The sequence below is a fragment of the Blennius ocellaris genome, assembly GCF_963422515.1.
Source record: "Blennius ocellaris genome assembly, chromosome: 20".
Lineage (NCBI taxonomy): Eukaryota > Metazoa > Chordata > Actinopteri > Blenniiformes > Blenniidae > Blennius > Blennius ocellaris.
The window spans coordinates 22,890,646-22,912,845 of NC_137669.1; the positions used below are offsets into that span (position 1 = coordinate 22,890,646).

General features: G+C 46.3%; 3 protein-coding genes across 4 annotated transcripts; 1 reads left to right on the plus strand and 2 right to left on the minus strand.

Annotated features, from left to right (window-relative positions):
- Positions 1 to 1,580: 1,580 nt before the first annotated feature.
- On the minus strand, positions 1,581 to 2,984 carry lsm10 (LSM10, U7 small nuclear RNA associated). Of its 2 annotated transcripts, none has more exons than XM_080516221.1 (2): positions 2,865 to 2,984; positions 1,581 to 2,281 (listed from the first exon to the last, which is right to left on the minus strand). In XM_080516221.1, exon 2 carries the CDS (start codon positions 2,251 to 2,253, stop codon positions 1,828 to 1,830), a length of 426 nt encoding a protein of 141 aa, XP_080372347.1. In that variant the 5' UTR covers positions 2,254 to 2,281; positions 2,865 to 2,984; the 3' UTR covers positions 1,581 to 1,827. The 2 variants fall into 2 exon arrangements, with proteins under 2 accessions (XP_080372347.1, XP_080372346.1); XM_080516220.1 differs by having other exon boundaries at positions 1,581 to 2,278; positions 2,865 to 2,976.
- A 1,139-nt stretch (positions 2,985 to 4,123) lies between these two features.
- Positions 4,124 to 10,492, minus strand: oscp1a (organic solute carrier partner 1a; the record flags this gene model as incomplete). The annotated part of the gene is made up of 11 exons (XM_080515884.1): positions 4,124 to 4,428; positions 4,889 to 4,920; positions 5,021 to 5,184; positions 5,841 to 5,895; positions 6,322 to 6,450; positions 6,694 to 6,797; positions 6,881 to 6,961; positions 7,052 to 7,219; positions 8,333 to 8,487; positions 9,201 to 9,230; positions 10,381 to 10,492. The coding sequence occupies 11 exons, from the start codon at positions 10,490 to 10,492 to the stop codon at positions 4,211 to 4,213; spliced, it is 1,248 nt and encodes a 415-aa protein (XP_080372010.1). The 3' UTR covers positions 4,124 to 4,210.
- On the plus strand, positions 10,491 to 21,143 carry zc3h12ab (zinc finger CCCH-type containing 12Ab; the record flags this gene model as incomplete). The annotated part of the gene is made up of 7 exons (XM_080515885.1): positions 10,491 to 10,580; positions 13,474 to 13,973; positions 15,404 to 15,543; positions 16,389 to 16,623; positions 16,698 to 16,798; positions 20,215 to 20,891; positions 20,955 to 21,143. 7 exons carry the CDS (start codon positions 10,491 to 10,493, stop codon positions 21,141 to 21,143), a joined length of 1,932 nt encoding a protein of 643 aa, XP_080372011.1.
- Positions 21,144 to 22,200: the final 1,057 nt, after the last annotated feature.

The following is a 22,200-nucleotide window of genomic DNA, read 5'->3' on the forward strand; positions in this document are numbered from 1 at the left end:
CTGAAGCCGTGAGGAGAAACTCCCTCCAGGCTGCCTGAGCTCTGCTCACCGGGTTACAATCCAGAGTGGAACAGGAAGTGTCTGTTTATAATCCAGCCTGAGGGCAGAAGTCTGGATATCATTTGGATTAGAGGAGGAAGATGCTCTATAATCTGGTGTTAGAGGAGGAAGATGCTCTATAATCTGATGTTAGAGGAGGAAGATGCTCTAGAATCTGGATTAGAGGAGGAATATGCTCTATAATCTGGTGTTAGAGGAGGAAGATGCTCTAGAATCTGGATTAGAGGAGGAAGATGCTCTAGAATCTGGTGTTAGAGGAGGAAGATGCTCTAGAATCTGATGTTAGAGGAGGAAGATGCTCTATAATCTGATGTTAGAGGAGGAAGATGCTCTATAATCTGGTGTTAGAGGAGGAAGATGCTCTATAATCTGGTGCTAGAGGAGGAAGATGCTCTATAATCTGTGTTAGAGGAGGAAGATACTCTATAATCTGGTGTTAGAGGAGGAAGATGCTCTATAATCTGGTGCTAGAGGAGGAAGATGCTCTATAATCTGGTGTTAGAGGAGGAAGATGCTCTATAATCTGGTGTTAGAGGAGGAAGATGCTCTATAATCTGGTGTTAGAGGAGGAATATGCTCTATAATCTGGTGTTAGAGGAGGAAGATGCTCTATAATCTGTGTTAGAGGAGGAAGATACTCTATAATCTGGTGTTAGAGGAGGAAGATGCTCTATAATCTGTGTTAGAGGTGGAAGATACTCTATAATCTAGAATCAACGGTTTACTTGACTGTCGGGAATCGAACCGGGGACCCGGCGGTAGACGCTCTGTTGATCCTCCGCTGGTTGGAAACGATGACGTTCGCTTGTTTTTCCTCCGTCAGCTGCTAATCTGAGTGTTTGAGTTCAGCAGAGTCGTTATTAAGGCTGAATCATTTCTGAAAAACACGTCTGCTGCCTGGCAAAACACTCCGTCTGCAGATTCCTCACATTCCCCCGCGCGTGTGTGTGTGTGTGTGTGTGTGTGTGTGTGTGTGTGTGTGTGTGTGTGTGTGTGTGTGTGTGTGTGTGTGTGTGTGTGTGTGTGTGTGTGTGTGTGTGTGTGTGTGTGTGTCCAAGCTAAACACACTCTTCCTCTCAGACTCTCTCACTCCCTTCCGGCTCCTCGTCACTTTATTCACTTTCCTGAACGGTCGATTGTTAAAAAAGGAACTTTTCCAGCCTCCAGTTTGGGCGAATCATGAAAACAAGCGTTTTATTATTTTATTGCTCGTTTCACCGTCACCTCTACTATTATACATCTTTCTATAATCTCTACTAATCACACGTTGTGTGTCCAAAGCTTAAGATCTATAAAGGACAAACATTCTTTCAACAATTAAAGACGAGCAGCAGCTTTAGTCAAACGTGGTGTTTTGAGCAAGTTTTGCCATTTTAGCAGATTAAAGAGTAAAAATAAGAAAACAAATGTTTTTTTAAATAGAAGCTGATTTAGTGAGTGGGACGCTCCGGCGGCTAGCCAGTTAGCATTAGCATTAGCATTAGCGAGAGGATGTGAAATCATTCATTTTGACACGTTGAGACATTTGGAAATGAAAAGTTTATTTATTGGATTTGTTTACAACAAACACGAAATTAAAAAAAACCCACAAAAAAACAACATAAATGTTACTTCTTTTTTTTTAACCTGTTGCTATGACGACGACGCCAACGTGAACTTTAATGAAGACGGGAGATTAAATTTCTCATTCTCAGCATAGACAGAAGAAATATTCCGTCGTGGAGTTCCTGAGGTCAGTTTCTCGTCCCGGCGCCGTTAAAGACGTCGTCACTTCTTCTTGAACTCCTTCCTGCCGCCGCCGCCGCCGCCGCCGAAGTTGCGCACGCGTCCGATCCTGCGCAGCTGGTTCTGGATGGTCTCCAGGATGTCCACGTGGTCGGGGATGTGCACGTAGCGCACGCTCCTGCCGGTGACGAACATGTCCTGCAGCCGCACCCCCCGCCCCCCCCGGTCCCCGTACAGCACGTCCTCCAGACGCACGTTCATGAAGGCGTCCACGCTGACCACGCGGCCGCGCGCCCAGCTCTCGTTCCTCAGCTCCACCGTGGTCACGTGACCCTGCAGGCCCTGCAGCAGCGCCACCAGGCTGTTCTCCGCGATGGTGCGCTCCCGGATGGAGCTGTCCACCGAGGTGGACGCCGCCGCCGCCGCCGAGGGGGACGGCGCCGGGCCGCCGGGCCCCTCGGGCTCCATCGGGGCCGACGGGAGACGGCGACACCTGCTGGCCAAAGAAAGGTAGAACCTGTTGATGATTCTTATTCACTTCTTGAAATTGTAACAGTACCAAAGTCTGAAATTAAATTAAAACTGTTTTTATTTTTGTTTTGTTTGATTTGTGTCGTTGGTCCTCCTTTATTACTGCAATCTGTGTTATTGTCAGTGTAGTTGTGACAGTTTTAAGGAAAATTCTACCAAAGAACAATCAAGAGAAAGACATTTTAGAGCTGAGATTTGAAGGATATTACTTTTTAAACACATTTTTTACAAATGAAATTTGGATTTTAGGTCTTAAAGACAATTTTTCTGCTGAGATTTGGAGAATATTACTTTTTAAACACATTTTTTACAACTGAAATTTGGATTTTAGGTCTTAAAGACAATTTTTCTGCTGAGATTTGGTAGATTTTAGTGTATAAAGTTTAGTAAATTCCCAGCTACTCTGAACGCCTCCCGAAACAATCCGCTCCGACGGACCTTGAACGCATCACCGTTAGCATTAGCACCGACACTTTAGCTGTACGTGACGTCCGTCCCGACGTGAAAAAACACCGCGATGTCGTTGAACGAGCATGCGCAGACTTTACCTGAGTGCGTTAACAGGTGATCTCGTGCGCGGAGCGGCGCGAGGAGCCTCCTCACACGGAGAACGAAACCGTTAAGCGTAACACATATCAACAAGTTGGTTTTCGCGCAGCGGAAGTGACGTGACCGGCGTGATGACGTCAGGATTTCAGGATGCATGAGCGTCAACCGCTTTCTATTTTTTTCCCCTCCGGGTCCGCACTGATTGAGGACGGTGAGGACTCGGAAGACAAATTACCCACAATGCATTTGGCAAGAAATGTCGTAGGAGAAAACACAACTGTGAGTAAATAACCTGAAATATTCGCGTCTTTATTTGAGCAGAATGTGATTTTAGGAGGAAATATTGTTGTTTAGAATGTTGATACGGCCGTTTTTCATTTCCAAGCACGCGAGTACGTACTTGCGGACTAAAATGTACGGACTCGCAAAGTATTTATACGTTGATTTCTGAGTCCCAAACGTGAGATATTAATCGTTTCGTAAATTTCTATTTAGTTTTTGAGCAAATCTGCTCAACTGAGGGCAAAGTTCAAATTTAAAGCTGTTTAAATTGACTTTAGTGTTTAATATGTTTTATTAACTTTTGGACAGAGATATAGAAACAACAATTACAATTTTTCAGAGTTATATATGAAAAGACAAAAAGAAAAAACTCCACCCCACACAAACAACAAACTCCTTGCCCCTACGGTCGCTTATACCAAAAAACAACCTGTAAAACACAAATATTGTAGACGTTCAGTGAGTCGTACAGCCGGAATACTGAGTAAAGAATCACTCCTGCACCTTTGTAGATGGATTAATACAGTTTATTTTGGATAACCTGAACAACAGCGCCCTCTGCTGGTCAACAACATCTACAAGAAGGATTCAGGTCCACGAGGGTCAGTCTCGTCTTGTTTGTGGCCTAAAGATGAATGTTGATGCAACAGTGGGTCAAACTTTTATTAAATTAGTTTGTCTTCACTGGGATATTTTAACAAAGTGGAGGGAATCAAGGTGCACCGCTTTTTTTTTATTGGATCTATAAAGAAAAACACAAATATTCTATAATTTACTGTAAAGAGGTTCAAAGGTGTCAACAAAACTATAAAAAATATGATTTAAAGAAAGACTCATCTCACATAATGAACATGGACTAAAAATATAATCTTTATTGAAAACGTCAGTAATTACAAAATTAAATCTCGCAAATTAAAAGTTTTCACAGGGAAAAACGCGTCGTTCTGTTTCATGTGTGTTAAATTCGTATTAAATATTCAGTGAAACAGGAAAACTAAAGGAGGTGAAGTGAAGTTCTTCCAGATGATTTGGCCTAGATGAGACGAGAGCGTCTGGACCGGGGTCAGAGGTCGTCCATCATCGCCAGCAGCTCGTCTCCTTTGTTGTCGCTCCGATTTTCTCCTCCTCCTTGTTCCGTGAACTGTCCGGCGATCCGAGCCAGCTCGCTGGCCGTCGTCTCATCCTGGACAACAACAACAACAACAATAACAACAACAACAACAACAAGAAAACCACCTTCCAGAGTGTGAGGAAACCGGAACACCAACCGACCTGAACGGCCTGAATGTTGATCAGACGCTCCGATTCACATGAAGGGCCGCTGAGGAGTAAGTATGAAAAATAATTAAAATATTGTTAAGTCAAAGAAAGAAGTAAAAAAATTTATTAATTAATTTAAAAAAAAAAAAAATATATATATATATATATATATATATAACATCTGAGTAAATAAATTCAAGTAAATTTAGATATGTTGAAAAGACCCTGAAAATAAACAACTAAGTAAAAGTAAATAAATAACTAGTAACTTTACTTTTTTTTTTTAATTATTTCAATAGGAATCAGAAGACGATTCTGATTCTGATTGAAATTAAATAAAAAAAACCAGAAATGAATGAAAAGTATTAGAAAAATAAGTATAAATAAACAAAATAAGTTTTTTTAAGAAAAGTAAGTGAAAAAAAAAGACGAATGATCAGAAAAATGTGTTTAAATAAAGTTGTTTTGTTCCAGAAACAACGTAGGAAGTGCAACAATGTGATCAGTTCACTGCTGTCGCCACGGTAACGACACAGTCGCTATAGATCTGATCTTTTGACTGAAGTCTTTGTTGTTCTCCTGCATTCAACCCAACAGACGGAGGAAGACTCACGCCTCCTCCTCCTCCTCCTCCTCTTCCTCCTCCTCCTCCGTGTTGAACAGGTTGATCCGGAAGCTGGTCTCTCTGGCCGGAGACGACCCGGCGTCCAGGCTGCCCATCAGGCGGGCCAGCAGGTTCAACTCCTCCTTGGCCAGCGGGTTGGGGGTGTTGTCCACCTGGGGGGGGGGGGGTTAGATTTAGGGGTTAGGGTTCAGGTTAGTGTTAGGGGTTAGGGTTAGTGTTAGGGTTAGGGGTTAGGGTTCAGGTTAGTGTTAGAGTTAGGGGTTAGGGTTAGTGTTAGAGTTAGGGGTTAGGGTTCAGGTTAGTGTTAGAGTTAGGGGTTAGGGTTAGTGTTAGGGTTAGGGGTTAGGGTTCAGGTTAGTGTTAGGGTTAGGGTTAGGATTAGGGGTTTATGTTAGGTTTTAGGGTTAGGGTTTAGGGTTGGGGTTAGGATTAGGGGTTAGTGTTAGTGTTATGGTTTAGGGTTTAGGGTTAGGGTTGGGGTTAGGTTTAGGGTTAAGGTTAGTCGGGTTAGTGGTAGGGTTAGTGTTAGGGGTTAGGGTTAGGGGTTAGTGTTAGTGTTAGGGTTAGGGTTGGGGTTAGGTTTAGGGTTAAGGTTAGGGTTACCTTCTCACAGATTAGTAACGCCAGTTCCCTTCACTCACTCAAACTTCCCCACAGAATTCCTTCTAAGCAGCACAAGTTAGTGAGAAGTGGGAATTTCCAAGTGGGAAAAAAACACTTGGCCAACTGGTAACATCAGTTCCCAGAAGTTGACTCATGATGTACCCCCCCCCCCCCCCCAACCCCAACCCTCCCCCCCCCCTGATACCTTGAGTGACGGAGGCTTGGTCGTGTGCGTCTCCTCTGGAAGCTCCACGTTGTACCTTTAAGGATCGAAACACAAAGATCACCTGGTCCGTCGGCGTTCGCCGCTAGTTTTATAGTCGACTGTCACGGAAACAACAATCCCACTTGGTCGTCATAGAAAAACGGCACACAAAAACAACAGCACCCCCTGGTGGCCTCGCGCCCCCGACCTTGCCTTGGAAACAGACGATAGCCGTACAACATTGCCGTGTTAATGCTAACGTGTCGATGCTAATTACACTTTCACTTGAAACGATGTGTTAACGGGATCATAGCCGGAGCTCTTCATAGTGCCGCAGTACCGGGCAGCCCCACAAGAGGGCGCTCTGTCCCCCGCCACTTTGGACTCTACCCTTGCTATCGTCTCGGAACACTTTGCGGTCCGGGGGGGGGGGGGTGTCACTGTGGGTGGTCTTAATGTAGTGGCCGGTGGACGTCCCTACATGTTGAGGCCGAGCCGGGTTCCTCTGGCGCCGTGCAGCTCAAACGACCCGGGCGTGACGGCGCGGCTGTAGCTCCCCCCCTCGGGGAACCGGCGCCGTCTGAGCTCCCGACCCTTCCAGTCGAACGTCCTGCGGGGAGAACATGCAGCGTCAGGAAGGCCACGCCCCCTCACGCCCACTGTCCCGCCCCCTCAGTCAAAGCAACCCAGAACTCGGACGGAACTCCACTGACTTGTTAAAACCATAATGAACAGTTTTAGAAATTCAAATTCCGAGTTTCCAGTGGTCTTTGAACGTACCACATCCCCACTGGTTTTCAACCCTAACCTAACACCCCCCCTCCCCCCGCCGGAGCCAGGACTCCCTACGTACCTGATGGTCCCGGGAACTTCGGTCCCGTGAGGCACCGGGCCCGACGTCGGCAGAGCAAAACGCCCGTTTGGATTTTGGATTTTCATTTTGAGAAACAGTGAAACCTAAAAGGAGACCGAAGCAATAAGACGGTCTGGTTCCGGTCTGGTTCCGGTCTGGTTCCGGTCTGGTTCTGGTCTGAACTCACTCGGATGTGAAGGTCCTGCAGGAAGGTGAGCAGCGTCTGTCTGAGCAGCTGGAAGTCTCCCTCAGACAAGGCGGAGTAAACCTGCACCGGGGTCACAAACCAGTCATGGAACCAGAGCGTCGGACACAAAACGCAGGGACAGACGTTTTAAGGGGCGGTTCAGGACTCCACCTCCAGGATCCTCCTCTGCGTCTCCTCCACCTGGTTCTCCACCGCCGGCGTGTCCCTCACCAGCTGCCGCATGGCGTCCGTGTGGTTGTAGGAGACGAGCAGCAGGTCCCGGGGCCGCGGACACATCAGGACCTGGTACTTGAACGCCATGAGCATCAGCTCGTACAGCTGCAGGGGGACGCCACAGACCAGGAAGACATCAGAGACCGGGGAGACATCAGAGACCGGGGAGACGCCAGAGACCGGGGAGACGCCAGAGACCGGGGAGACGTCAGAGACCAGGGGGACGTCAGAGACCAGGGAGACACCAGAGACCAGGGAGACACCAGAGACCAGGGAGACACCAGAGACCAGGGAGACATCAGAGACCGGGGAGACATCAGAGACCGGGGAGACACCAGAGACCGGGGAGACACCAGAGACCGGGGAGACGCCAGAGACCGGGGAGACGCCAGAGACCGGGGAGATGCCAGAGACCGGGGAGACATCAGAGACCGGGGAGACACCAGAGACCGGGAAGACACCAGAGACCGGGGAGACGTCAGAGACCGGGGAAACGCCAGAGACCGGGGAGACGCCAGAGACCGGGGAGACACCAGAGACCAGGGAGACGCCCGAGACCAGGGAGACACCAGAGACCGGGGAGACATCAGAGACCGGGGAGACGCCAGAGACCGGAGAGACGCCAGAGACCGGAGAGACGCCAGAGACCAGGGAGACACCAGAGACCAGGGAGACCCCAGAGACCAGGGAGACGCCAGAGACCAGGGAGACGCCAGAGACCGGGGAGACACCAGAGACCGGGGAGACGCCAGAGACCGGGGAGACACCAGAGACCGGGGAGACGCCAGAGACCAGGTCTGTCCCGGCAATTCTTTCGTCTGTCGAGCTAAAAAGCCAGAAAAACTGAATCTGCTCAGATTTTGGTAAAACCACGTCAAAGCAGTTTTGTCTCCATGGCGACGGTCTGTACTCAACCGGGATCCTGAATCTCTGGAGGGGAACCGTCCCCAGGTGGGGGACGGACCCTGAGATCGGCTGCAGTCAGGGAGTCGCGGTACCGGACGGTTGTGGCGAAGACAATTGTAGAACTTCAGAGGGGACAAGGTCTCGTCACCACATTTTCAAGGTCTTGGTCTTGTTTTGGTCTTAGGACTCTCTGGTCTTGGTCCTTGCGTGTTCGCAGCCTCGGTGAATGTGATCAAACCCTAACCAAAACTAAAACGTGGCGGCGGTGATTGTGTCCCCGGTGTCTTTGTGTCCCCGGTGTGTCCCACTCACCCGGTCCATGCTGGCGGGGTTCAGCCTCATGATGGAGGCGTGTGCCAGCCGTGTCAGGACGGTCTTCATGGTCCGGTGAGAGTACAGCTGCTGAGGCTTCAGGAGTTCGTCCATGAAGGATTTGCTGAACAGCGCCCCCACGATGTCGCCCAACACTGTGGACAGAGACATCGGACGGAACGTCCGGTTCACCTTCGTTCACAGTGTTCCGTCAACGGTCCGGCTCGCGTTCGTTAACAAGTCTCATGAGGTTCGTGTTTGTCTGTAGAATTCTCTTTGTTCTGACATCGTCTGTCCAAAACCTGGAGCCTCGATGATTTTAACCCCTCGAGTCCATCTGGTGTCGTTTGGAACTCAGTAATTTGCGAAAACGTCTCGCAAAGTTCCTGCTCGAATGACTAAAATCAAAGTTATTCTAATATTACAGGGAAGTACCGATACCAACATCCGGTATCGGGTCTGATACTGCTCAGAGTATCGGTACTCGAGAGGACGTCAGCAGTTTGGAGATTCTTTGCTAGTGTGGAGGAAAAGACTGTTAATTAAAGCTCGTCTGTCTCCAACGTGGACCAGCAGAGTCACCAACCCTCCTTCAGTATCAGTTTTATTGAAGTACGTGTTTGTTATCGCTTCTCGTTGGATTAATCAGGACTTTAAGATGTAGAATCTGTTATTTTACAAAGTTTTCTTTGAGCTTTAGTGAAATAACAAGCTTTAAGAGACGCTAACTGACCTCTTGTCACTTCTCTCGATTCATATTTTACTCTTTGTTGTGGAAACATTGCTTGTTTGTTGGAATGTTTTTTTTCTGAATATCGTTGGTAACCGTTGCTAGGGAGGCGGGACGGGGGGAGTAGCGGGACGGTACCTCGTTTCCTGTCATTCTCTGACCAAACTCCTTCATCGTGTGAGAAAAGAGAGAAAACACAGAACAGACGTGTTGTAGAAGAGACATGAGAAGTTAATCTGGCAGATTATAATCTAACAGCTACGGCGAGCTAACAGGGGTGAGGGACGACCGAGGGTCTACAGACTCCTCCTACCGATCCTTACCTCTCTACGAGGGTCTCCAGACTCCTCCTACCGAGCCTTACCTCTTTTCCAAAGGTGTACAGACTCCTCCTACCGATCCTAACCTCTCTACCGAGAGTCTACAGACTCCTCCTACCAACCCAACCTCCCTACCGAGAGTCTACAGACTCCTCCTACCAACCCAACCTTTCTACCGAGGATCTACAGACTCCTCCTACTGGTCCCAACCTCTCTACCGAGGGTCTACAGACTCCTCCTACCTACCCAACCTCTCTACCGAGGGTCTACAGACTCCTCCTACCAACCCAACCTCTCTACCGAGGGTCTATACACTCCTCCTACCTACCCAACCTCTCTACCGAGGGTCTACAGACTCCTCCTACCTACCCAACCTCTCTACTGAGGGTCTACAGACTCCTCCTACCTACCCAACCTCTCTACCGAGGGTCTACAGACTCCTCCTACCTACCCAACCTTTCTACCGAGGGTCTACAGACTCCTCCTACCTACCCAACCTCTCTACTGAGGGTCTACAGACTCCTCCTACCAACCCAACCTCTCTACCGAGGGTCTACAGACTCCTCCTACCGATCCTAACCTCTGTACCGAGGGTCTACAGACTCCTCCTACCAACCCAACCTCTCTACCGAGGGTCTACAGACTCCTCCTACCTACCCAACCTCTCTACTGAGGGTCTACAGACTCCTCCTACCTACCCAACCTCTCTACCGAGGGTCTACAGACTCCTCCTACCAACCCAACCTCTCTGCCGAGGGTCTACAAACTCCTCCTACCTACCCAACCTCTCCACCGAGGGTCTACAGACTCCTCCTACCAACCCAACCTCTCTACTGAGGGTCTACAGACTCCTCCTACCTACCCAACCTCTCTACCGAGGGTCTACAGACTCCTCCTACCAACCCAACCTCTCTGCCGAGGGTCTACAGACTCCTCCTACCAACCCAACCTCTCTACCGAGGGTCTACAGACTCCTCCTACCTACCCAACCTCAGTACCTTTCTCTGAGTTGTCCTCAGACGTGTTGTTAGCTCGCAGCCGCTGGTCCAGGATGTAGACCATCTCCCCTCCCAGATTAATGAAAACCAGAGGCAGCGTCCTCGCAGACATGTTGGGTGGAGGAACTCCGTCAGCCCGAGCGCTGGAATCAGACTCCTGTCATGGCGGAGGACGTCACCTGACGGTGGCTGCATCTGAAGTGACGGAGCCGCTGCAGAGGAAGTTCCCTGGTTAAGAAGCGACAGGTGGCGGCAGGAGGATCAGCAGCTTATTGGCTGATCAGGCGATAAACCTGCTGCATGCGAGGCTCCAAACACCCCCCCCCCCCCCCCCACTGAGGCTAATAGCTGCTAACAGAGGCTAATAGCTGCTAACAGAGGCTAATAGCTTCTTCATCTGTGAACAAACTGAATAAAACTCCACACATGTGATGTTGTTTCTCTTGTATAATTAGATTTTTTTCCACCAAACAGGTAAAACAATTTGCAGTTTCTGTGACAAACTCTTCCTGTATTGAAGTAATTATTTTTAATAAATGCCAGAAAACACAATTTTTTTGCTTTTGTGGTTGTAATTTAGACGTTAAATAAATTACATGCATTCATTAATTTTTTATTTTTTTTATTCTCCTTTGGGTAATTTTTTTTTTAAAGACGTGTTTTCCCTCCAAAAGGTTATTTATTATTTAGTTTTTATTGAGTTTTTCTTCACACAATTCATGAAGGTGTTTCTTTTTTAAACTATATCTTTGGGGTTTAATTGTAGTTAAGGCGTTGAGGTTAATTCACCTTCATACAGCGTTTGTTTTAATTTCTTCTTATATAATTAATACCTGTTTTTTTTCTAAAGACAATTTAGTTACTAATTGACAAAAATGTTTTTAATGCAACAAAAGTAACACAATTTCCAGTTTGGGTTTGATGTTTGACCGACTTCTGATATATATATATATCTATATATATAAATATATATATATATATATATATATATATATATATATATATATATATATATATATATATATATATATATATATATATATATATCTATATCTATCTATCTATATCTATATATATAGATATATATATATAGATATATCTATATATATGATAGACAAGCCGGAAGTTGTTTTACCTGCATGATAAAAAAACAAAAACAAAATAAGAGTGTTTGTGTATATATATATATGTATATATATTTATATATATATATATGTGTGTGTATATACATATATACATACATATGTATGTATGTATATATGTGTATATATATATATATATACATATATATATATATATGTGTGTATATACATATATACATACATATGTATGTATATATGTGTGTATGTGTATATATATATATGTGTGTGTATATGTGTATATGTGTGTGTATATATATATACACACACACACGTGTGTATATATATATATACACACACAAACACACACACTCTTATTTCGTTGTTTTTTTTTTTATCATGCAGGTAAAACAACTTCCGGTTTGTCCACCGTAGCTGTTTTTATCTTTTATTGTGAAAGGATCCCACGTGCCGCTTGTTTGCTGAGTCAAAAAAAACAAAACCCCAGAAAAGACGAGAGGAGAAAGACAAACTTCCTGAAGTGAGTCACAAGTGATCCGGAGCCTCGAGCAGGAACTTCTACGTGTGTTTCGTTTCCACACGGAGGAAACTGAAGCTGCAAAACTGAACTTTCATCAAAACTCAGGTGAGTTTAGATTTTATTTTTATTTTCTACTTCAGTTTCTCGTCAGAAACAGAAAACTGCTTCGGTTTCAGTCTCTTTTAATTCATTTGAACAGGTGAGTCGTTTACGATCGTTATGAGACGGTTTCATAAACATTAAAATCAATGCTTGTACGTTTTAAACTGCCAGTTTATGAACAGGAAGTTTAGTTATGAAGCTTTAAATCGAAAACAAAAATCTCAGATGTGAAGATTTCCCACTTTTAATTATGAAATCAAATCTACTTTAAATAGTCTCTTATTGATTTTGAATTCATGAACGACTTCAACGCTACTTTACGTTGTTGTCACGTGACTTGACTGGGTTGATTTAATAAAGTTTATTTTGAATGAAAGATTTAAATCCAAAGTGTTAAAAGTTAATGAGTTAAAAAAAAAACTTAAAAAGCTCTAATTCTGTCCGGGAGTGTGAACTAATAATCCAACTGATTAAAGGAATTAAAGATGAGTAACGTTAAATGTTCAGTTTAAAGCATCAACAGTAATAATTTATCAGAATTAAATTTATAAATAAAAACGGAAAAGTTACTTTTTGCACATTTCAGTGTTTTTCTATATTTTAAACTGGTATTAATTTTATTATATTTAATATATAAATGTAGTGTGAAACTGTGTTTTCTGATTGCGTCTTTTTCCAGCAGATTTTAATCTAAATTAAAATAAGTTATAAGTACTGATCATAGGATTCTCACCCGCATCTTTAAACACATTTAACTTTTACAGCCAGAAAATCTAAAGGGTCAAAAGTCACTTAAGTTCAAATTTTCCATCACTATGTTTCATTTATTTGAATAAAATCTGTCAAACTGACCAGAAAGTGTCACTTTTAATACGTTTTAAATTGAATAAAGTGTCACAATCGGATCTTATGAGACGTTTGACGCAGAATTTCAATATTATAAAACCAATAATTACGTTCGTGACGTCGCCGCAGAAACGCGTTGAGAATTCTAGGAGGTGAACGAATGAAAAGTGGTAATTAATTCTAATTGTGTAGATTTAATGAGTTAATAATCTCACGAACTGGACTGACGAGATTAAAACAGTTACCTGTGATTCATTCCTTCATCTGAGTTGAGTTTCCACTTTAACTTCTGGATTTATTTGATTAATTCTACTTCAAATAAATAAATAACAAAAACCTTCCTGTCGTCATGACGACGGCGCTTCTTTAGTTTCCTCCCGCGTTTTGTTGTTAAAGGCGGGAGAATACCAGCTCAGCAGTTCACAGTAAACCTCCAGAAGGTTCTACTCGAGGTTCCAGGTACTTCTCCGCCGGTACATTAGTAATCTGATTACTTGAAAGCGGTGCGCTGTGTCTCCCTGCCAGGAGCAGCATGCAGATGTTTCCGCCCTCCCAGCTGTGCGCTCGTGGACTAAACCCGCCCGAGTGAGATGCACCCGGGCGAGGCGGCGGCCCCCCCCCCCGGCGGCCCCCCCCCTGGCGGCCCCCCGGCTGGACTTCTTCCACAAGCTGGGCTACTCCACCGCCCAGGTGGAGGCGGTGCAGCAGAGCGTCGGCGCCTCCTCCGACACCAACCAGGTGCTGGAGCGGCTGGTGGGGGCCGGGGGGGGCGGCCGGGGGGGCCGGGGGGGCCGGGGCCCCCCCCACTACCCCGGACCGCCGCGCACCACCATATCCGTGGTGGTGCCCCGAGGGGAGCCCCACCCGGGGGGTGCCCCGGCCCCCACCGTGCTGCTGCCACTGCTGCCGGGCCGCCGTGAGGAGGAGGAGGAGCAGCAGGAGGAGGAAGAGGAGGAAGAGGAGGAGGAAGAGGAGGAGGACGTTCTGAGAGCAGTGGTGATCGATGGGAGCAACGTGGCCATGAGGTGAGGGGGGGGGGACTGTTATTTAGACTGTTATTAGTTCATAATTAATATGTAATAAATAAGTTGGATTTAAATTTAAATATTAAAATAATTAGGGTGTCAATTAATCACTAGAAACTTTAAATTCAGGTTCTAAACCTCAAGTTATAAAGAAAAGACGTCCAGAACAAGTTTACTGCACGTCTGTGATAGGTAACATGTAATAAAGGTTTGTAATAAAGATTTATAAAAAATTTTTTGTAATATGGCAGTAATATAGGTTTGTACAAATAGTAGTAAAAATGGCAGTAATAATAGCAGTAATAAAGGTTTGTAATAATAACTGTAATAAAGGTTTGTAATAATAACAGTAATAAAGGTTTGTAATAAAGGCAGTAATAAAGGTTTGTAATAATAACTGTAATAAAGGTTTGTAACAAAGGCAGTAATAAAGGTTTGTAATAATAACAGTAATAAAGGTTTGTAATAAAGGCAGTAATAAAGGTTTGTAATAATAACTGTAATAAAGGTTTGTAACAAAGGCAGTAATAAAGGTTTGTAATAATAACAGTAATAAAGGTTTGTAATAAATGTTTGTAATAAAGGTTTGTAATAATAACAGTAATAAAGGTTTGTAATAAAGGCAGTAATAAAGGTTGTAATAATAACAGTAATAAAGGTTTGTAATAAAGGCAGTAATAAAGGTTTGTAATAATAACAGTAATAAAGGTTTGTAATAAAGGCAGTAATAAAGGTTTGTAATAATAACAGTAATAAAGGTTTGTAATAAAGGTTTGTAATAAAGGCAGTAATCATCCAGCAGCCGCAGAATCTTATTCAGACCATCGACCTTAATGAGACAAACTAGTGAAAACTGAAGTGTGTGTGTGTGTGTGTGTGTGTGTGTGTGTGTGTGTGTGTGTGTGTGTGTGTGTGTGTGTGTGTGTGTGTGTGTGTGTGTGTGTGTGTGTGTGTGTGTGTGTGTGTGTGTGTGTGTGTGTGTGTGTGTGTGTGTGTGTGTGTGTCCGCGCCCTGGCGGGTTCCTGCACGTCGTCAGTCTCTCAGTATGCAAATCGCGCTGCAGCGGCAGAACCGGCTCGGCCACAGTCGCCGCCGGCTGCAGGTGAAACTTTTTGACCCGGGACTCTTGAGCAAGGCACTGCAGGCCTCGGTTCCACTGTTAAATAGAACTCCTGGTGAGGAACCATGAGCCGCTCACACAATGTGAAACGTTTGCTAATAAGAAAGCTTGATATTTGATATAAATATTAGTTGTTTCATGTCAGAAGCTACTGCTTTGTGCACTTTGATCTTTCCTTTCATGAATACACTTTCAAAGTAAAGCATGACTAAAATACCAACTTGAAATAAGAACATGTTCCTAGAATAATATTTCAAGAGTAAACAATGCTAAAGGTGTGTTACTCAGATGTCTTCTTCTCTGGTTTCAGCCACGGTAACAAGGAAGTCTTCTCCTGTCTGGGAATCCAACTGGCCGTCGACTTCTTCCTGGACCGCGGCCATGATGACGTCACCGTGTTCGTCCCGTCCTGGAGGAAAGAGCAGCCGAGGCCCGATGTGCCCATTACTGGTAGAGCTGCTCCTCCAATATATATATCTTTAGAGAAAAAAAATAATTTTTAGTGACAGAAGTGTAATTTTTAGTGAAAAAAATTGGCTTTTTTGTGAAAAAAATAGATTTTTAGTAAAAAAAAATAGATTTTTAGTGAAAAAAAATGATTTTTAGTGAAAAAAATAGATTTTTAGTATAAAAAAAAATAGATTTTTAGTTAAAAAAATAGAATTTTAGTAAAAAAAAAATTTGGGGGATTTTTTGTGGCAAAAAATAGATATTTACTGAAAGAAATTTGATTTTTAGTGAAAAAATTTGATTTTTAGTGAAATGTTTTGGATTTTTAGTGAAAAAAATTGATTTTTAGTGAAAAAAATTGATTTTTAGTGAATTTTTTTGATTTTTAGTGAAAAAAAATGTGATTTTTAGTGAAAAAAATTGATTTTTAGTGAAAAAAATTGATTTTTAGTGAAAAAAATGTGATTTTTAGTGAAATGTTTTTGATTTTTAGTGAAAAAACTTTATTTTTAGTGAAAAAAAATGATTTTTAGTGAAAAAAAATAGATTTTTAGTGAAAAAATTTGATTTTTAGTTAAAAAAAATTGAATTTGAGTAAAAAAACGTTTTTTTTATTTTAAGTGGCTAAAAAAATAGGTTTTTAGTGAAAGAAATGTGATATTTAGTGACAGAAATGTGAACTCATCGGCGCCCCCTAATGGTTCAACATATGAACGTCACCGTTTTCAGCCTCTCTGCTGTTTCCTGCCAATGGACATCAATTTTTGAAACCAAAAAAAAAAAAGACGCATTTTCCCTGGAGTCGTTGCCGCGGCAACAGGGTCTGACAACGTGTCTGTGCCCAGACCAGCACATCCTGCGGGACCTGGAGAGGAGGAAGATCGTGGTGTTCACGCCGTCGCGGCGGGTGGGCGGCAGGCGCGTGGTCTGCAACGACGACTGCTTCATCGTGAAGCACGCCTTCGAGTCGGACGGCGTCGTCGTGTCCAACGACCTTTACCGCGACCTGCAGGGCGACAAGCCCGAGTGGAAGCGCTTCATCGAGCAGCGGCTGCTCATGTTCTCCTTCGTCAACAACAAGTCAGTCCCGCCGCACCGCCGACATGGGCGAGTGAACGGACGGTAACGCGACGGATTCTCTCTCTGCGACGCAGGTTCATGCCGCCCGACGACCCCCTCGGCCGACACGGACCGACTCTGCAGAACTTCTTACGGAAGTTTCCAAAGACGCCGAAAAAACAGCCGTGTCCTTATGGTGAGAAAAACTGTTGACGGTCTCATGTTATACTGTTTGTCAACAACAGTTCATGTTTCTCCAGTGCCTTTGTCCTGATCAGTCTAAAAGTCCCTCTAGTGGTTTAGCAGAGAACAGGCTCCCTCTAGTGATTTAGCAGAGAACAGGCTCCCTCTAGTGGTTTAGCAGAGAACAGGCTCCCTCTAGTGATTTAGCAGAGAACAGGCTCCCTCTAGTGGTTTAGCAGAGAACAGGCTCCCTCTAGTGGTTTAGCGGAGAACAGGCTCCCTCTAGTGGTTTAGCGGAGAACAGGCTCCCTCTAGTGGTTTAGTAGAGAACAGGCTCCCTCTAGTGGTTTAGCGGAGAACAGGCTCCCTCTAGTGGTTTAGCGGAGAACAGGCTCCCTCTAGTGGTTTAGCGGAGAACAGGCTCCCTCTAGTGGTTTAGCAGAGAACAGGCTCCCTCTAGTGATTTAGCAGAGAACAGGCTCCCTCTAGTGGTTTAGTAGAGAACAGGCTCCCTCTAGTGGTTTAGCGGAGAACAGGCTCCCTCTAGTGGTTTAGTAGAGAACAGGCTCCCTCTAGTGGTTTAGTAGAGAACAGGGTCCCTCTAGTGGTTTAGTAGAGAACAGGGTCCCTCTAGTGGTTTAGTGGAGAACAGGCTCCCTCTAGTGGTTTAGTAGAGAACAGGGTCCCTCTAGTGGTTTAGTGGAGAACAGGCTCCCTCTAGTGGTTTAGCAGAGAACAGGCTCCCTCTAGTGGTTTAGCAGAGAACAGGCTCCCTCTAGTGGTTTAGCGGAGAACAGGCTCCCTCTAGTGGTTTAGTAGAGAACAGGCTCCCTCTAGTGGTTTAGTAGAGAACAGGCTCCCTCTAGTGGTTTAGCGGAGAACAGGCTCCCTCTAGTGGTTTAGCGGAGAACAGGCTCCCTCTAGTGGTTTAGCGGAGAACAGGCTCCCTCTAGTGGTTTAGTAGAGAACAGGCTCCCTCTAGTGGTTTAGCGGAGAACAGGCTCCCTCTAGTGGTTTAGCGGAGAACAGGCTCCCTCTAGTGGTTTAGCGGAGAACAGGCTCCCTCTAGTGGTTTAGCAGAGAACAGGCTCCCTCTAGTGATTTAGCAGAGAACAGGCTCCCTCTAGTGGTTTAGTAGAGAACAGGCTCCCTCTAGTGGTTTAGCAGAGAACAGGCTCCCTCTAGTGGTTTAGCGGAGAACAGGCTCCCTCTAGTGGTTTAGTAGAGAACAGGCTCCCTCTAGTGGTTTAGTAGAGAACAGGCTCCCTCTAGTGATTTAGCGGAGAACAGGCTCCCTCTAGTGGTTTAGTGGAGAACAGGCTCCCTCTAGTGGTTTAGCGGAGGACAGGCTCCCTCTAGTGGTTTAGTAGAGAACAGGCTCCCTCTAGTGGTTTAGTAGAGAACAGGCTCCCTCTAGTGGTTTAGTAGAGAACAGGCTCCCTCTAGTGGTTTAGCGGAGAACAGGCTCCCTCTAGTGATTTAGTAGAGAACAGGCTCCCTCTAGTGGTTTAGTAGAGAACAGGCTCCCTCTAGTGGTTTAGTAGAGAACAGGCTCCCTCTAGTGGTTTAGTAGAGAACAGGCTCCCTCTAGTGGTTTAGTAGAGAACAGGCTCCCTCTAGTGGTTTAGTAGAGAACAGGCTCCCTCTAGTGGTTTAGTAGAGAACAGGCTCCCTCTAGTGGTTTAGTAGAGAACAGGCTCCCTCTAGTGGTTTAGCGGAGAACAGGCTCCCTCTAGTGGTTTAGCGGAGAACAGGCTCCCTCTAGTGGTTTAGTAGAGAACAGGCTCCCTCTAGTGATTTAGTAGAGAACAGGCTCCCTCTAGTGGTTTAGTAGAGAACAGGCTCCCTCTAGTGGTTTAGTAGAGAACAGGCTCCCTCTAGTGATTTAGCAGAGAACAGGCTCCCTCTAGTGGTTTAGTAGAGAACAGGCTCCCTCTAGTGATTTAGTAGAGAACAGGCTCCCTCTAGTGGTTTAGCGGAGAACAGGCTCCCTCTAGTGGTTTAGTAGAGAACAGGCTCCCTCTAGTGGTTTAGTAGAGAACAGGCTCCCTCTAGTGGTTTAGCGGAGAACAGGCTCCCTCTAGTGGTTTAGTAGAGAACAGGCTCCCTCTAGTGGTTTAGTAGAGAACAGGCTCCCTCTAGTGGTTTAGTAGAGAACAGGCTCCCTCTAGTGGTTTAGTAGAGAACAGGCTCCCTCTAGTGGTTTAGCGGAGAACAGGCTCCCTCTAGTGGTTTAGCGGAGAACAGGCTCCCTCTAGTGGTTTAGCGGAGAACAGGCTCCCTCTAGTGGTTTAGTAGAGAACAGGCAGTTTCAGTTTCTGCAGCGATAAATGCTAATGAGGTGTCGCCTGTTCTTCGTTATGGAAGCGAATTTGCTCTGGTTTTCCGCTGCGATTCGCCTCGAGCTCCAGGTTTGAACGACGCAGCAGCTCCTGACGTCACAAACGTGTTTTAGTCGTCAGACGTTTAAAGTCCCGGTGAAATGTAAAACACTACTTTGTAAAAAACGATAGTTGGGGTTCTACTTGTAAGGTTCCTCCGACTCTGCCCCTCCACTGTTGTCACATAACAAAATTATGTGAATTTTGAATCTCCAGCCGATGAAATCAGGGGAATCCTTCTTCTTCGTGGGCGGAGCCTATGTGTGACATCACGAGTTGTGCAGATCTCAAGCTGTTGTGTTTATATCGGCTTGTTTCCTCTTAAATATGGAAGTTTTTACAGTGTTTTGAAGTTATAGTCGGTGTTTTATGAGCCTTGATGAAAGATTGAGCCTGGAAGAGATCAGAGAGGAGAAAAGGAACCCAGGTGGCGGGAGCCGCTAGCCGCTAGCTCGAGCGGCTAGTAGACGATCAAGTAACACCTGGACTCATCTTCAGTGATTCAGTCTTCTAGCTCTTGGACGTGTTGGATCCAGGAAGCCGGTCGTTCTGCCAAAAGTCAGGAGCCTCAAAGCCTCAAAGGTGAAAAGTGGCGGCTGCTGAGGCGAGGAGACGAGGACGAATGGAGGACGAAGCGTCTTCTGCTTCCTCAAACATGTTCCAGACGGGGTCACCGATGGCAGAACCACCTTCTGTGTCTTCTTCATCAATCACTGGGTTTGAAATGACCATGATGATGAAATCTGGTTCAATTCAGCCTCTTCGTGGTCAAAACTCTGATCCTCCATAATGTAAACACAACTTGGGCGTGTGCACAACTCGTGATGTCACTCTGTTATTGTCAGAAGCTCCGCCCAGCAGAGGAAATACCAACGTTTATCGGCTATTTTCTCGCAGATTGTCGTGTTTTAACATTTTACCTTCAGCCAGTTAGCAGGAAAACGTTCTAGAAGAGACACCAGAGAGTTTTGGAGGTGGAACCTTCATCTCACTGGGACTTTAAAGAAACAGAAGTGAGGGAGTGACTGAAGCGTTTGTCGCCCTGCAGGCAGGAAGTGTACGTACGGCATCAAGTGTAAGTTCCTCCACCCGGAGCGGCTCAAGCAGTCGAGTCGCTCGTTGGCCGACGAGCTCCGGGGCGGCGCCAGGCCTCCGGGCAAGGCGGCGCCGGGGCTCAGCCTGCTGCTGGTGGAGGACATGGCCCAGAAGCTGACCCTGGGCCAGCGGGACAGCAGCTCGTCCTCCAGGAAGGACAAGACCGAGTCTCTGAAGTCCGTGAAGCCGGCGCCTCGGTCGGGGAAGAGGCCATCGTCCAGGAGGGAGAAGCTCCACGGCCTCCCGTCGTCCTCGGACCGCGAGTCGTCGGCGCCGCCCGGCGGCTCCCAGGAGCAGCTGGACTCGGGCCTGGGCTCCATCGACGGGCCCGCGGTGGAGCCGCCGTACGGGCCGCCCTACGGGGGGCGCCACGCCGGCCCGCGGCACTTCTGCTGCCCCCGGGGGTCGTCCTGCGGCTCCTGCTCTCACGGGGCGCCGCCGCCGGCCTTCCACCCCTGCTGCGGCACCGACTCGCTCCCCTACGCCCCCCCCGGTTACCACGGTTACTGCCCCTACCCCGTCGGCATGGCGGGCTACAGCCAGCCCCCGGACTTCCAGCGCGGCGGGGCCCACCACCACCACCAGCAGCAGCGGCAGTCGCCGTATTACTCCGACCCCTTCCCCGCTCACGTGGCGCCGCCGCCGCCGCCGCCGCCGCCGCCGCCGCCGCCGCCGCACGCCCTGCCGGAGGAGCGGCGGCGCTGGGAGCCCGGTTCGAGTCCCGGCGGGGGGCCGAGGGCGGCGGTCCGCAAGAAGCTGCTGGCCATCTTCAGCGCTCAGCTGGTGGACGCCGCCATGGACACCTTCCCCCACATGATGGACCCGCAGCTGCTGGTGGCCGAGATCCTGGTGCTGCAGAGCCAGAACCGCTCGCTGAGGTGAGCCCCCACCCCCCCACGACCCCCCCCACGACCCCCCCCCCCCCCCATGGGCCCCCCGATCGAGACAAGTTTTATCTTTGTTGAACAGAAAACTGTAAAGTTCCGCTTTGTCAGGTTTGTTTCTACCACTTCTTCTTCTTGTTCTTCTTCTTCTTGTTCTTCCTCTTCCTCTTCTTCTTGTTCTTCTTCTTCTTCTTCTTGTTCTTGTTCTTCTTCTTGTTCTTCCTCTTCCTCTTGTTCTTGTTCTTCTTCTTGTTCTTCTTGTTCTTGTTCTTCCTCTTCTTCTTCTTCCTCTTCCTCTTCTTCTTGTTCTTCTTCCTCTTCTTCTTCCTCTTCTGCTTGTTCTTCTTCTTCTTCTTCTTGTTCTTCTTCTTCTTCTTCTTGTTCTTCCTCTTCTTCTTCTTCTTCTTCTTCTTCTTCTTGTTCTTCTTGTTCTTGTTCTTCCTCTTCTTCTTCTTCCTCTTCCTCTTCTTCTTGTTCTTCTTCCTCTTCTTCTTCCTCTTCTGCTTGTTCTTCTTCTTCCTCTTCCTATTCTTCTTCTTCTCCTCCTCCTCCTACATTCCTAACATTCCATCTGAGCCATGTTCCGTCTGCACTGTAACATTATTATGCAAATTCTGAGGCCTCGCGTCAGTGTGTGTGTGTGTGTGTGTGTGTGTGTGTGTGTGTGTGTGTGTGTGAGTGTGTGTGTTTCCCCCTGCTGGACGATATTGAAACGTCATCAATCAGCAAAGCTCCATTAAAACGTTTTACTCCGTTTACAATTTGTCCTTTATTGTGGATTTGCACCGACACACATGTATTTTGGATTAAATCATTTTATAAACACCAAAACAATCAGAATCGTCTTTATTGTCGCTGTAACAATGAAATTGCAGAGAAAGTTTGGGGGAAAGAAGGACAAGAGGTGAGAGGAGGAAAAAGGCAGATTACAGACAATTAATCCTTCATATAAATTAAATTTCACACCAGCGTTCAAACATAACTGCTTTAAAAGCCTCCAGTTATCTAGACAATCTAAAGAACAGCATGAATTCCAAAGCAAGTCAAATCAGATC